We start from the raw sequence: 16432 nt of genomic DNA, 5'->3' as shown, positions 1-16432 counted from the left end.
GAAAGGAGCGATGACCGTCACCTTTACCATGCAGCTTTATTGAGAGACTGGAGAATTTTTTATTTTTTTTAGACAACAGAAATTAAAATATTTTCTTTAACAGGAAAACACTTACAAGACTGCTACTTGGGGTGTAGCCAGAGTTGGACCGGTGGGCCCTACTGTCTGGGGGCCCCCTCCTCTTCTAGGGATCAGGTTCCAGACTGTGCACTTAAGTTATACATTATACATATTACCTTATACTGCACAGAACTACGTAGTATTTTCTACAGCGCATTCTGGTTTTAATTTGGTACATTATCATGCATGTGCAATCAGTAGTTTTCTATATATATTTATCAAAGACCCCAGCTCATGCACTCTACTGGTTAGGTAGACACTCCCTCTGGAGACTGGCCACACCCCTGAACATCGGTCCCTACCACTCCTTTCTCCCCGGTAGGCCTTTCATGCTCAGTCCGATACTGGGTGTGGTCAGACACAGCAGAGCATTTTTGGAAAGATAACCTTGAATCAACACCGTCTCTGCACAGACTTACACACAAGTGACAAGCAATACTGTAGAATAGAAGAAAACTGCAGCTTCACTTTAAAAAACAGACAGGAGACTTTTAGTTTTTTTTGCAGCACCAAAGTTTGCATTTGCAGTGAGTTAAGTGTGTGTGATAATTACATACATACATTGACAATGAAGCCTGCAGCCGGTCACCCCCCTCCTGTCTCCAGATATCCACCATTATATTAAAACTTTAAACCTAAACTAACTCCTGGTGGGGCCCTGATGGCGTGTTAATGGCATTTTTTTTTTTAAAACAGTGCTCCAGCCCTATCGTAACACCCTCTGCTTTCTTGTGTGAAAAGGAGCCAGATCATGAGGGAGAGACTTTTATATGCAATCCAAAAGAAAAGATCCGACTCTGGGAAAACAATGTTTTGCCTCATGCTGGGCGTTATGCTTTGTGGGAAGCTCTGAGCCGAGACTCGGAAACATTCAGATCTCTTTAGTTCAGGAGAAAACACTTATCACAAGTATTTACCAAGTATTATATGCAAGTATATTGTAACCGCAACAGTTAAAGATTTTTTAAACATTTTTTTTGGGGTAGAAACTTTTGCCTGAGGGGCGTCTTCCCAGAGGCAGGAGTATAACGCTAACCAAGTATTACACCAGTTTGCATAGCATATGATGTGTGATATCGCACTATTCATCCCCAGAAGCAAATGAAGATAAATGTGCCTGTGCACACCAGCAAGCATTCTGCATCAATCAGCCCTTATGGTCGGAGAGGTGGAAAGTGGATGGAAAGAGACGTTCCCAGATAAGCCGCCATCAGCACATACACATGCAGCCAAGCAAGTAATCGCATATACATGTTGGTGATGTGTGTGTGCAGGTGTTGATATTGCAGTTATACAGGCACACACCAGTGGATGACTCACACTATCAGCAGCCCAGTTACATCACCAGTGGTGTTGGTTTATTAATAGCAGGTACAGCTGTACTCACTGTTACACACCGGTTCTCATGGAGCTGAGCAAGGCGTCATATAACTCACCAGCCAGTGAGTGTATATAGGCACTGATTAGTCATGTAGGAACACTGGAATCATGGCAGGTAATCTCAGGTCTCTCTGGAGCCAAGTAGGGGACTTCTGTTCAAGATGGCTCCTACACATGCTCAGCAAAGATCTTGGGGGCCATCTTGGGATAGGGCATGAAGTTTCCCTGGAGAACAGGCTGGAGTTTGCCCAGTAGGACACTCCTCTTTCAACAAAACACATGCTAGGAGGTGTTACAGGCCAGGTGCAAATACACACGGATGATGAGGTTCAGGACGTACATTAGGCGCATATGCTGCAGATGTGGAACTGCATGCTGGGAGTAAGCCTGTCTGAGGTCATGTCTGTGAGCTGGATTCAGTACCCTGGTGAGCACATAACAATACTTACTACTGCAGGGCCGGACGCAGGTTCAGTAAATTCCTGTTGGGCGCCGGCAACCAGCATATTGCACAGCCAAACGAGAGGGAGAAAGGCGGCACAGCCAGCAACCCTTATGTACACTCTGGCACCATAGGGAAGCCCCTCCCCTTCCTCCCCCTTCCACTCGTCCATGCTCTTGCCGCTAGTTTCCGGTACTTCCCTGGAAAGACACTTACAGGTCCACACTATCACAATGAGAGCCCAGTGCCATGTAACACCACTGCTGTCACATAGGGAGGGTGACCTGCCTACAGTACCGGATGATACTGCTGGAACCTTTAGGGCGGATCACCATCACAGCCCAAACACAACCAACCTGCGGTAAGGGTGCAGATTACTACATGTCCTAATGGACCCCCCACCCTGCTCTCCGTCCCCGTAGAGGGGCTGGTGGGGAGTTCCTGTCCATAGGGGGCATGACAATATCTCTATGTGGGCGCCGTCCTAGGGATGACCTGGAGAACCCACCTAGATGTAGCAGTCAGCTGAGTGATGCCGTGTAGCAGTGTGAGAGCCTCTGCTGTAAGGTCACCTATAGCCATTTGTGTATCTGTCCTTACTCCTCACATACTGCCCCCTACAGCCGGAATCACGGCCTCTCATCATTATATGTGACCAGAGGATTAGCCCGATTCCTCTCTTACCCGACAATCAGACATCTATTCTCCCCAACATATTACAGAACAGCGAGCTGCTATAGGAGCGTCTCACACCCAGAACAGCCGCCGTGCACAGTCTATGATCTCCCATTCTGTCCGGCAATGTGATAGATGTCACATTATAGAAGAGCGAACATCACTGACCTGCACTGGACTCTGGGAGGAATTCCTGCAGCCCCCGATGATCACCAGCATCCAGCTCTACACCGGCCTCCGTTCCTGTGTATGACAATAAGCAGGCAGTGATACACACAGACACACATAGGCAGAGACAGAAGGGGCAGTGTTTCTGTGTAGTAGTCATTATTCCCATATGTTACACTGACAGTGACAGGAGGAATATCCGGCCATACGTGTTCCCATATGTTACACTGACAGTGACAGGAGGAATATCCGGCCACACGTGTTCCCATATGTTACACTGACAGTGACAGGAGGAATATCCGGCCACACGTGTTCCCATATGTTACACTGATAGTGACAGGAGGAATATCCGGCCACACGTGTTCCCATATGTTACACTGACAGTGACAGGAGGAATATCCGGCCATACGTGTTCCCATATGTTACATTGACAGTGACAGGAGGAATATCCGGCCATACGTGTTCCCATAAGTTACACTGACAGTGACAGGAGGAATATCCGGCCACACGTGTTCCCATATGTTACACTGACCGTGACAGGAGGAATATCCGGCCTTACGTGTTCCTATATGTTACACTGACAGTGACAGGAGGAATATCCGGCCACACGTGTTCCCATATGTTACACTGACAGTGACAGGAGGAATATCCGGCCATACGTGTTCCCATATGTTACATTGACAGTGACAGGAGGAATATCCGGCCATACGTGTTCCCATATGTTACACTGACAGTGACAATATCCGGCCACACGTGTTCCCATATGTTACACTGACCGTGACAGGAGGAATATCCGGCCTTACGTGTTCCTATATGTTACACTGACAGTGACAGGAGGAATATCCGGCCACACGTCTTCCCATATGTTACACTGACAGTGACAGGAGGAATATCCGGCCACACGTGTTCCCATATGTTACACTGACAGTGACAGGAGGAATATCCGGCCACACGTGTTCCCATATGTTACACTGACAGTGACAGGAGGAATATCCGGCCACACGTGTTCCCATATGTTACACTGACAGTGACAGGAGGAATATCCGACCACACGTGTTCCCATATGTTACACTGACAGGAGGAATATCCGGCCACACGTGTTCCCATATGTTACACTGACAGTGACAGGAGGAATATCCGGCCATACGTGTTCCCATATGTTACACTGACAGTGACAGGAGGAATATCCGGCCACACGTGTTCCCATATGTTACACTGACAGTGACAGGAGGAATATCCGGCCACACGTGTTCCCATATGTTACACTGACAGTGACAGGAGGAATATCCGGCCATACGTGTTCCCATATGTTACACTGACAGTGACAGGAGGAATATCCGGCCACACATGTTCCCATATGTTACACTGACAGTGACAGGAGGAATATCCGGCCATACGTGTTCCCATATGTTACACTGACAGTGACAGGAGGAATATCCGGCCATACGTGTTCCCATATGTTACACTGACAGTGACAGGAGGAATATCCGGCCACACGTGTTCCCATATGTTACACTGACAGTGACAGGAGGAATATCCGGCCACACGTGTTCCCATATGTTACACTGATAGTGACAGGAGGAATATCCGGCCACACGTGTTCCCATATGTTACACTGACAGTGACAGGAGGAATATCCGACCACACGTGTTCCCATATGTTACACTGACAGGAGGAATATCCGGCCATACGTGTTCCCATATGTTACACTGACAGTGACAGTAGGAATATCCAGCAACACGTGTTCCCATATGTTACACTGACAGTGACAGGAGGAATATCCGGCCATACGTGTTGGTCACAGACAGTTTCTCTCTCTCTCACACACTTACTCTTCCCTCCACCACTGACATATAAATGAACGCAGGAACTATACAGATGCAGTATTACTTTAAACAGTGGTTCCTAAATTGGGTGCCATAGGCTCTTGCAGTAGTGCCTTGGGTTGGTGGTCCAGGACCAAATCATATTATTTATAGTCAGAATGACTGGCAGCCACTAGCACTGGTTTTGTCCATTATAAAACTTGGAGAATCAGAAGCGCAGCTGTACACCACCACATACTTATGTGTCCACATACATCTAGCTTCCCTGCATATTAAACAGCCTTTCCAGTCACACCATGCATGAAGTGACTTTATGTGCAACTTTTTTAATTAAAATGTGTCTTAATAGCAAAAATAGGATTTTAAATACCTACCGGTAAATCCTTTTCTCGGAGTCCATAAGGGATACTGCGGTCACTTAGTTCAATGGGTATAGATGGGGTCTAAAGGAGCCGGTGCACATAAAACTTCAACAGGGTGTGCTGGCTCCTCCCCTTTATGCCCCCTCCCTCAGCCCAGTCAAGGTAAAACTGTGCCCGAAGGAGAATTACATACTTGAGAGGAGGAACATAACGAGACAACAGGTGGTGATACTAACAAACTAGCACACACCAACACAAACCTACCAGCAACGGCTGGGTAAACCGAAAACAACAACAACTGCTGATTTCAACAACTTTCACAGGGGAGAAAGCCAAATACCACCTGCAGAGCGGCAAACCACTGAGGTGGACGCCCAGTATCCCTTATGGACTCAGAGAAAGTGATTTACCGGTAGGTATTTAAAATCCTATTTTCTCTATCATCCATAAGGGATACTGGGGTCACTTAGTACAATAAGGACGCCTCAAAGCTTTCAGAACGGACGAGAACGTGGTGAGACTACTGCAGCACCTCCTGCCCAAACTAGGTATCCTCACTGGCCAGAGTATCAAATCTCTAAAACTTGATGAACGTGTTCTTCCCAGACCATGTAGGAGCTCGGCATAGTTGCAAGGCCGAGACTCCGCGGGCAGCCGCCCAGGATGAACCCACTGATCTTGTTGAGTGGGCCCAGATAGACTGTGGAAAAGGAAAGGCAGCCAAAGAACAGGCATGTTGGGTAGTCAGCCATCTCTCTTTCTAACGCAAGCCGTCCTCTGAAGGTATATCTTCAAGGCTCTCACTACGTCCAATGACGCTGGAAAATTAGACGTATCAGACTTAGCTGAAACCACAATCGGTTGATTCAAATGGAACGCAGAGACCACCTTCGGCAGAAACTGCTGTCGAGTCCTGAGCTCTGCTCTATCATCGTAGAATATCAAATAGGGGCTCTTGCATGACAAGGCCCTCCAATTCTGAGACACATCTGCCTGAGGCCAAGGCCAGAAGCATCACCTTTTTCCAGGTAAGGAACTTCTCTTCCACCATCGTCAAAGGCTCAAACCAGGAAGACTGTAGAAAATTCAGAACCACGGAAAGATCCCAATGTGCCGTGGGCGGCACAAAAGGAGGCTGTATTTGAAGCACACCTTGTAAAAAGGTCTGGACCTCCGGTAATCCTGCCAATTTCTTCTGGAAGAAAATGGACAAAACCTGAACCTTAAGGGAGCCAGTCTTATCCACGCCAGCCTGTAAAAACCATAGAAAACGGCTCAATTTGAACTCCACAGGAGAACAGAGACTGTCCTCACACCAAGACACATATCGTTTCCAGATATGATGGTAATATTTGAAAGTTACTGGTTTCCTGGCCTGAATCATGGTCACCACGACTTTGTTCAGAATACCCTTCCTAGCTAAAATACTCTGCTCAACCGCCATGCCATCAAACGAAGCCGCTTTAAGTCCGGATAGACAAATGGACCTTGCTGAAGAAGAACCCTTCTCAGCAGCAGAGGCCAGGGGTCTTCTACTTACATAGCTAGAAGGTCTGCGTATCATGCTTGTCGAGGCCAATACGGGGCGATCAGAATCGCCTGCACGCCTTCCTTCCGGAGCCTCTTGAGAACCCGTGGGAGTAACTGAATTGGAGGAAACAGGTACACCAGCTGATAAGACCAGGGTGTTGTCAAGGCATCCACTGCCGCCTGAGGGTCTCTGGATCTGGCACAATACCGCCGGATCTTCTTGTTGAGCCGAGACGCCATCAGGTCTATCTGCGGACAACCCTACTGGTCCGTGATCTGCCGAAATACCTGTAGGTAATGGCCCCACTCCTCCAGATGAAGGTCGTGACGACTGAGGAAATCTGCCTCCCAGTTGTCCACACCTGGAATGAATATGGCAGATATTGCCATCACATACTTTTCTGCCCAGAGGAGTATTCTGGACACCTCGCATGCAGGCCATGCTCATTGTACCACCTTGACGATTTATGTACGCCACTGCTATGGCATTGTCAGACTGAATCTGGATGGCTTGATCCACCAGCAGGTGCGAAACCTGAAGCAAAGCGTTGAAGATCGCCCGGAGTTCCAGGATGTTTATGGGAAAAGCAGCTTCGTGGCTTGACCATCTGCCCTGGAACTGTGCCCCTCGGGTGACAGTTCTCCATCCTCTCAGACTCGCATACGTTGTGAGAAGGGTCCTTTCCTAGATTCCGAATCGTCGTCCCTCCAACATACGGGAAGACTGCAACCACCACATCAGCGAGATCCTGGTCCGTGGTGACAGACGTATGATCCGATGCATCTGCAGGTGTGAGCCTGACCACTTGTTCAGGAGATCCAACTGGAACGTCCTAGCATGGAATCTTCCATATTGGATTGTCTTGTATGAGGCTACCATCTTCCCCAGCAAGCAAATGAAAAGGTGTACTGACACCAGATTCAGAACTTCCCGGACCATGTCCTGAAGTGCCCTTGCCTTGTCCACTGGAAGGAACACCTTCTGAGCCACCATGTCCAGAACCATACGCAGAAACTGAAGCCTCTGGGTCGGCACCAGGTGAGACTTGTGAAAATTCAGAATCCACGTGTGGATTACAAGGAGCCGAGTGGTACGGCCGATACAGTCCAGCAGCTGTTCTGGAGACCTTGCCTTTATCAGATGATCGTCCAAGTAGGGAACGATACCGACTCTCTGAGAACGAAGCAGGAACATCATCTCCGCCATCACCTTGGTGAAGACTCTCGGAGCCGTAGACAGGCTGAATGGCAGCGCATGAAACTGATAATGTTCTTCCTGCAGAGCAAACCTGAGGTATTGGTGAAAAGGCCAAATTGGGACATCAAGCTACTGTATGCATCCTTTATATCTAGGGACGCTAAGAATTCCCCTTCTTCCAGCCCCGAAATGACCGCTCTCAGAGACTCCATTTTGAATTGAATACCCGAAGATACGGGTTTAAAGCTTTTAAGTTCAAAATGGGCCTTACTGAGCCATCTGGCTTTGGTACCACAAAGAGGTTGGAGTAATACCCCTGGCCTCTTTGCTGAGGAGGAACTGGGACAATTACCTGGGAACGAACCAATAGTTGTAGTGCTTTCAGCAACGTGACTCTTACTTCCTGGGAAGCTGGCATACTTTATTTGAAAAACCTGTGAGGTGGGAAGTTTTGGAAATCTAGTTTATACCCCTGGAAGACGAGTTCTTTCACCTAGGCATCCTGGCAAGAACTCTGCCAAATGGGACTGAAATATTTTAAGCGAGCTCCCACCTCGAGATCCCCCCGGAATGGAGGGATGACGTCATGCTGAAGTCTTGGAGGGAGCCGAACCGGTGCTTGGTTCCTGAGAACTTGCCATGGCAGGTTTACATGACTTGACCCTAACGCCCCTTGCGGCGTTTGAAGCACCTCTGGCTCTTCTACAGAATCTTCCGGCCTGAAAGGACTGCAGAGAAGGTCCCAGGTAAGAGCGCCTGGCCGGTGGAGCTGCAGATGGGAGAAAAGTGTATTTCCCTGCCGTAGCCTTCGAAATCCACGTATCTGATTCGCCCGCAAATAACCATTCCCCTGTAATGGGAAGAGCTTCCACACTCATTTTAGAATCAGCGTCTGCAACCCAGTGACGCAGCCACAATGCTCTACGCAAAGAAACTGCCGAAACAGAGGTTCTAGCATTAATAATTCCAATATCCTTGATGGTTTCACAAAGGACCTGTACAGAGTCCTGAATATGTTTTACCAAGTTCACCACCTCTACCAGGGTCCTTTCACCAGTCAGACCCTCTTGAATCCGATCAGCCCATATGTATATGGCATTAATAATTCAGCAACCTGCAATGACAGGCCTCTGTGATACACCTGCTGCTATATAAATAGATTTCAGCATGCCTTCAACCTTCCAATCAGCTGGTTCTTTAAGGGCCAAAGCCCCCGGAAGAGGCAATACCTTCTTTTTAGATAGAGGAGAGACTGATGTATCCACCGCAGGCAGATTTTCCCAAACTTTTCTACCATCTTGTGCAAATGGAAAAGTGGTCACTAAACATTAAGTCACCTGGAATTTGTTATCAGGATTTTCCCAGGACTGTTTAAAAAGGGCATCCAAGTTCTTTGAATCAAGAAAGGTGACACTAACCTTCTACGAGAAGAAAAAAGGACTGCTGTGATTCAGTCTCTTCCGTAGGGATTTGTAACATCCCTGATAGCAACTATAAGGGGTTCTAAACAATGTGCTGGAAGGGAGCCTTCTAAGACAGACTCCAACTCCTCACCCTCCTCCTGTTCAATAAGCTCAGAGTCTGAGATATCAGGTGACCCACGCTCAAGTCGCGCCAGCCGTGAGGAAGGAGTAACATTTATCTCATCTGCCTTCTGCAGCTTATCCACAGACGCCTGTAACTGCAGCATTTGTTGCCGAGTAGCAGCTATTTGTTGTGACATTTGAGCAATCATGGCTTTCATAGACTCCAGCCATGCAGGTTCTGATAGATCACTCTCCGCAGCCTCACTGTGTTTTGAAGGTTGGCTACACTGCTCACACATGATGGAATCAGCCGGGGAGGGGGAAAAACCGACACGACACACTTTACATACAGTTTTCTTCACTATGCCGACAAGATACACACTTATAAACAGACAACGAACAAGCAAGCCTGCCCCAGCTCAGACTGTGTGGAAAGAACCCAGAAAGGAGGAACCAGCACACCAGCCGACAAACCCAGTGGGAGTGTGCAGGCTAATAAACTGTATAAGTGTCAGAACACTGCTATAACATGAGCACTATATTTGGATCCTAGAACAGCTCTCCCCCTTATTACACCTCTGTACCAAGTGATACTAGCTGTTGGGAGTGTTCCTGGAGGAGCTGGCAATCGTGCTGCAACGTTGAGGAAGCACGAAATGGCGCCAGAAAGCCTCTGGTCCAGCTCTGGGTTAAGCCCTGCCCCCTATTATGGCACCCGAGCTTGTACTTCTTTATACTGGCTGTCTCCTGTTAGTGAAGAAAACACACTAGGTTTCCAGTAAACGCTGGGCATTCTACAGAGAACCCCCCAGGGAGGGACGGTACGCCACCCCTGTGATCATGCCGGACCAAAAACCCTGGGGTACCCCCCTAGCGGGGTCCACGGGGGCTACTCCGCACCAGACGACCTTCAGGCTATAATCGGGGGCGTACGGCGTGTGTGCGCGCAATGGCGACGTGTCGAGCAGTACACTGACCCTCAGGATGGGTGTCATTCAGCAGGGATCGGAGCAAGGCACCTAATGAGGTCGGTATCCATAATCCCCACCCCCAATTCCCATAGTGCAGGTATGCTGTTGCCTAAAACAGCAATACTTGAACCAAAAAGAACGGTAAATGAAACTGTAGAAAAAAAAAAAATCCTCTGGAGCTCCACAGTGAGGTCATATTTTTCTAAGCTGAGCTGCGGGAGGGGGCATAGAGGGGAGGAGCCAGCACACCCAGTTGAAGAAATTTTATGTGCACCGGCTCCTTTGTACCTCATCTATACCCATTGAACTAAGTGACCCCCAGTATCCCTTATAGATGATAAACAACGCGAATAGGACGCACAAGCAGCTTATGCGGATTAAAATAATATGCGGCATACCTATATTCTGTGTGCGACCGCGGCTATATCTGCATACGTAATGCTATAGTGTCTTCATAGAGCACTTCGTATGCAGTTTACAGCTGCACACACACATGACAATATCACCTGTATGACAGCACTGTCTGTATGTCCGTCTCTCTCACCTGATCTGATCTCAGCAGGAACGTCCTCTTCTTTACATTGCTGGTAACACATCCCGTCTCCTGGCACAGCCTGTCATACAAGAACATGTGTCACATACGTGTCCCACCCACACGTTACATCTCTATAGGACTCACACACAGGGCGGGGACATGGGAATAACACAAGATCCTGCAATGTGAGACATGTGAGGAGCTGGGAGAGGTCAGAGCAGGTTCCTCTACCTGATAATCCTGGCTGATCATCCTGTTCTCTTCTCCCATACACCCCGGAGTATAGAGAGGGGTGTCACATGGGTCTGCGGGGTGTGTAGGGTTACACCCACCTGTGGGGAATAGACACAGATGTATAAATGATAACGCAGAAGAAGACCTCAGCTGATACACACACATTATAGTGACGGATATGGCGGAGTAACATAGAACCAAAGTCCTGCAAATAAAACCTTATCCCAATCACTGCTAATGGTCCATTCTCCTGCAGCGCCGCCGTCAGCAGCGACGGGGAAATGTAGATTGTTATACTTACTGTGATGAGACCAGGGGAGGGGGTATTGTACTACTACCCCTAACGGTACTTCCACAGGATTACATTACACTGAGACTATGTGTGGGCCCTATCTGAGATCTGGAGGAAGGATAACTTCATCAGCACCTAATGTTCTCCCCTAGGACTGTGCTAGACTCTGTGGCAGGGGATCATCAAAACAGAGACGGAACAGGAATCAGTGCAGGGAGGGCAGCAGTGCCCCTTACTACAGGATTACCCTCATACCATCTGATCTCTCTCTGCTTCACTTCATGAGGAATATGATATTGCACCAATGCAATTTTACCTGCAAACACTTAAAACATTTAACATAATTACCATCGCTTCTTAAACCTCTCACAATCCTTTCATTTCTTACACTCCAGATACATTTCTGCACCCACTTTATCTACGCTTTTGACTAATTTCATACTAAATCTACACCCATTGAGCCTACACTGCTTTTCTCACCTGCATTTCTGCAATTCTTCTGCTCTGATTCCCTTACAGTCTCCTCTCCTACTTCCACTTTCCCTCAACCTATTTACCTACTTAACACTATGTCGAGGCTTTCCTATACTCCCCACATCACTCAGTGTCTACCTAATAATGTATCTTTATCCTTCCCCCCTAGTCTCCTACACCTCCTCTTCTCTCCCCTCCTCTGTCTCCCCTCCATCCTTCTGTTTCCTTCCCCCCTAGTCTCCTACACCTCCTCCTCTCTCCCCTCCTCTGTCTCCCCTCCATCCCCGTTTCCTTCCCCCCTAGTCTCCTACACCTCCTCCTCTCTCCCCTCCTCTGTATCCTTCCCCCTCCTTTCCTGTTACTCCACTTTCATTCACCTCTGCCCCATGGTCCTGCTACCCCACAACTCAGCCCTGCTCCCTCCCTCCCTTCCCTGTCACCTCCCCATACCCCCATCCACATCACACTGACCCCCCTCCCTGCCCGCCTCCTGCAGTTTCCCCTCCTAGCTCAGGCACCCGTACCATCACTACTCTCTCATCATCCCTGCCCTCAAAGTTAATCTCACCTCATCGCTACAGCAACCCTGATAATCTCATTCACATCTCACCCACTAACTCATACCCCCTATCCTGTGCCCTCTGGAATGCCAGATCTGTTTGTAACAAACTGGTCCCCACTCATGACCTTTTCATTTCCAACTCCCTACACCTACTAGCCATTACTGAAACTTGGATGACACCCTCTGACACTACTTCTCCTGCTGCTCTCTCTGCTGGGGGCCTCACTCACACACACACACACACACACACACACACACACACACACACACACACACACACACACACACACACCCCCCCGACCTGGGGGTCGCCATGGGGGTGGTGTTGGGGTCCTTTTACCTTTTAGTAACTCCTACCAACTCATACCACCAGAACCATCCCTTACATTCTCTACATTTGAGGTCCATGCCATACGCCTCTTCCAACCAGTACATCTTAGAGTAGCTGTCATTTACCGCCCCCCCTGGCACTGCTTCCAAATTCATCGACAACTTTGCTTCCTGGCTTCCTCTCTTCTGACATTCCCTCCATTATCCTAGGTGATTTCAACATCCCTATTGCCATCCCCACACAATCCCCTGCCTCTAAACTCCTTAACCTCACCTCTTCACTTGGTCTCTCCCAGTGGACCTCCTCACCTTCCCATGTGAATGTGAGCTCACTGGATCTGGTCTTCACTCACCGCTGTGATATTTCTGATTTTTCCAACTCCCCATTTCCCCTCTCTGACCACCACTTGCTCTCCTTTAACCTATCTCTCTCGACTTCCCCATCTCTACCTCCTAAGGCTACCATCACTAAGCGTAACATTGAAGCTATTGACACCACATTCCTTTCCTCCTTGTTTGACTCACTTCTCTCTCCTATTCTCTCTCTCTCATGCCCTGAGCAAGCCACTTCTACATACAATGCATCCCTTACTACTGCTCTTGACTCTGTTGCTCCACCAACCACTATTCACCCTCGCAAATTAACACCTCAACCCTGGCACACCAAATGCACCAGATATCTGCAAATATGCTTACGTACTGCTGAGCGACACTGGAGGAAATCACGCTCTAAGGCAGACTTCCTCCATTTCAAACTTATGCTCTCATCCTTCAGTGCTGCCCTTTCTCTTGCTTAACAGTCATACTTCAAGAACCTCATCTCCTCCCAGTCTTCCAACCTCCGGTGCCTCTTTACCACTCTCAACTCACTCCTCTGCCCACCTCCACCTCGTCTCCCTTCCTCACTCTCTGCTCTTGACTTTGCCACTTACTTCACATCCAAAATTGACTCCATACGTCAGGACATCACATCACACCAGACCATCAGTAACCAGCCTTCTCCCATTCCTTACCAACCCTCCCCATCCCTCGCACCAACTCGGACATCTTTCTCTCATGCAATCTGGAGAGGAAGTCATGGCCCTCATTCGTTCCTGTCCCCTCACCACTTGACCCTATCCCCTCCCGCCTTCTCCGCTACCTCTCTCCTTCTGCTTGTTCCCATCTTTCCCACCTTCTCAATCTCTCCCTCTCATCAGGCACTGTCCCCTCTGCCTTCAAGCATGCACTCATCTCTCCTATTCTTAAAAAACCTACCCTTGATCCAAACACTCTCTCCAACTACCGACCCATCTCTCTCCTCCCTTTTGCCTCCAAACTCCTTGAGCGTATTGTCTACAACCGCCTTACTTCCTTTCTTTCCTCACACTCACTGCTTGACACATTCCAGTCTGGCTTCCGTCCTCTCCACTCCACTGAAACTGCCCTTACAAAAGTATGCAATGACCTCCATGCTGCTAAATCTAAGGGACACTACTCTCTACTTATTCTACTGGATCTGTCTGCTGCTTTTGACACTGTGGACCATCCTCTCCTACTACAAATCCTTCACTCCATTGGTCTGCGTGACACTGCCCTTTCTTGGCTGTCCTCCTACCTTTCTGACCGTTCATTCTCTGTCTCCTCTTATGACTCTACCTCCCCCCTCACTTTCACTAACTATAGGGGTACCCCAAGGTTCTGTCCTTGGTCCTCTACTCTTCTCTCTCTACACGTCCTCACTATGTAAGCTCATTAGTTCTTTTGGTTTCCAATATCATCTCTATCCTGATGACACTCAAATATATCTTTCCTCTCCAGACCTCTCCCCTGCTCTCCTCACTCGTATCTCCAACTGTCTCTCTGCTACCTCTTCCTGGATGTCCCAGCGCTTTCTTAAACTTAACATGTCTAAAGACAGAGCTGATCATCTTCCCTCCCTCCCGCATAACCTCACCTCCTACAATCTCATTATCTATTGATGGCACTACTATCTCCTCTAGCCCCCAAGTGCGCTGTCTTGGAGTAATCCTCGACTCCTCCCTCTCCTTCAAACCACACATTCAGCACCTCTCACAAACCTGCCGTTTTCATCTAAAAAATATTTCCAGGATCAGACCCTTCCTGACCCAGGATGCTACTAAGACTCTTATCCACTCACTGGTCATCTCCAGACTGGACTACTGTAATCTCCTCCTAACTGGCATTCCTGACAAATACCTCTCTCCACTCCAATCTATACTCAATGCTGCTGCCCGGCTCATTTTCCTCACCAAACGCACTACGTCCACCTCTCCTCTCTTACTAGACCTTCACTGGCTCCCCTTCCCTTTCAGAATCCATTTCAAGCTTCTCACACTTGCTTACAAAGCCCTCACCCACTCCTCTCCCATCTACATCTCTGACCTTATCTCCCTTTACTCTCCCACCCATCCTCTTCGCTCTGCTAATGCACGTCGACTCTCCTGCCTACGGATTACTTCCTCCCACTCCTACCTCCAAGATTTTTCACGTGCTGCACCACTTCTCTGGAATTCCCTACCTCTCCCCCTCAGACTCTCCACCTCTCTACAAAACTTCAAACGGGCTCTCAAGACCCACTTATTCACCAAACCCAGCCAAATCTCATCCTAACCCTCTGTTCCACGCTCTCTATGTACCCCATGTGTCTCACCCCTGTCTGTCTACCCTCCCCTTTAGAATGTAAGCTCTCATGAGCAGGGCCCTCTTCCCTCATGTGCTTATCCTTTTCTTACTTTAATACTCTTCAACTGTACCAAATCCAGCAATCTTCTGCCACCTGATACTTATTCCAGTGTCATCTGCTGATGTAGCTATGTTTATTTACCCTGTACTTGTCCTATACTGTCGTCAACTGTAAGTTGCTGTTTTCCTGCTTGATTATTTGTTTATGTACTCTGTAATTGGGCTCTGCGGAACCCTTGTGGCGCCATATAAATAAAGAATAATAATAATAATAAATAATACTCAGGCATGTTTTTTTAATGTGTTACAGTATAGTTTGTAGGGGTGTTATGAACTATTGTATTGCACAGGTGGTGGGTGTGTTATATGTGCAACTAGCTGGAATACCCGGCGTTGCCCGGGATTTTAAGAATGTCTGTTTACAAAAATAAATGGAAATATTACACACAGTATAAACATTGTAGAGCGATGAATACCCATGATGTGCTTCGCTATGGGATGAGGATGGTAAATTAGAATGATAGTTGTTCGTTAATTTACGTTGGTTGAAGATCTAGTATATAGGCATATCTTGCTTCCCAGGTGCATTTTGTGTAGTGGCCGGACCACTTTTTGGTCCCCAAAGGGACCCTGCTCCTCCCACTATATAACTCTCAGTCTATGGCTTCCTGCTGCCTCCATTCCTCTCCTCACATCATGTCACTGCCCCTGTCACATGCAGCCCTGTCCTCACTGACACATCCCTCATCTCCTGATATACTCTGTGCTGCTGGGGAACCTTGCTCCTCCTACTATATAACTCTCAGTCTGTGGCTTCCTGCTGCCTCCATTCCCCTCCTCACATCCTGTCACTGCCCCTGTGAAATTATTGATTTATTGACCATTTCTTATATAGCACAGCACATTATGCATCTCCTGATATACTCTGTGCTGCTGGGGGACCCTGCTACTTGCACTATATAACGCTCAGTGTGTGGGTTCGTGCTGCCTCCATTCCCCTCCTCACATCATGTCACTGCCCCTGTCACATGCAGCCCTGTCATCACTGATATATTATGCATGTCCTGATATACTCTGTGCTGCTGGCCCACCCCTAGGGGTGCTAGTGGTGTGTTACCCCCA

At 48.2% G+C, this 16432-nt stretch overlaps 2 protein-coding genes across 18 annotated transcripts in view; one reads left to right on the top strand and one right to left on the bottom strand.

Annotated features, from left to right (window-relative positions):
• The window catches only part of LOC134994743 (zinc finger protein 436-like), a 497924-nt gene that overhangs the window by 256760 nt on the left and 224732 nt on the right, over nucleotides 1–16432 (top strand). The window lies entirely within an intron of this gene.
• Nucleotides 1–16432, bottom strand: part of LOC134994942 (oocyte zinc finger protein XlCOF7.1-like) — a 189198-nt gene that overhangs the window by 119350 nt on the left and 53416 nt on the right. For 10 of the 14 annotated variants that reach the window (XM_063951031.1, XM_063951030.1, XM_063951027.1 and 7 more), the window contains exons 9-11: nucleotides 10965–11065; nucleotides 10743–10812; nucleotides 2786–2860 (exon numbers count right to left, since the gene is read on the bottom strand). In XM_063951031.1, coding sequence (XP_063807101.1) covers nucleotides 2786–2860; nucleotides 10743–10812; nucleotides 10965–11065 — 246 coding nt within the window. The remainder of the gene's footprint in view (nucleotides 1–2785; nucleotides 2861–10742; nucleotides 10813–10964; nucleotides 11066–16432) is intronic. The other 4 variants (XM_063951042.1, XM_063951043.1, XM_063951044.1 and 1 more) reach the window with 1 other exon arrangement.

The sequence above is a fragment of the Pseudophryne corroboree genome, chromosome 2 (genome assembly GCF_028390025.1).
Source record: "Pseudophryne corroboree isolate aPseCor3 chromosome 2, aPseCor3.hap2, whole genome shotgun sequence".
Classification (NCBI taxonomy): Eukaryota; Metazoa; Chordata; class Amphibia; order Anura; family Myobatrachidae; genus Pseudophryne; species Pseudophryne corroboree.
Note: the sequence above shows the minus strand (reverse complement) of the source record. Positions and strands in the feature narration are given on the sequence as shown.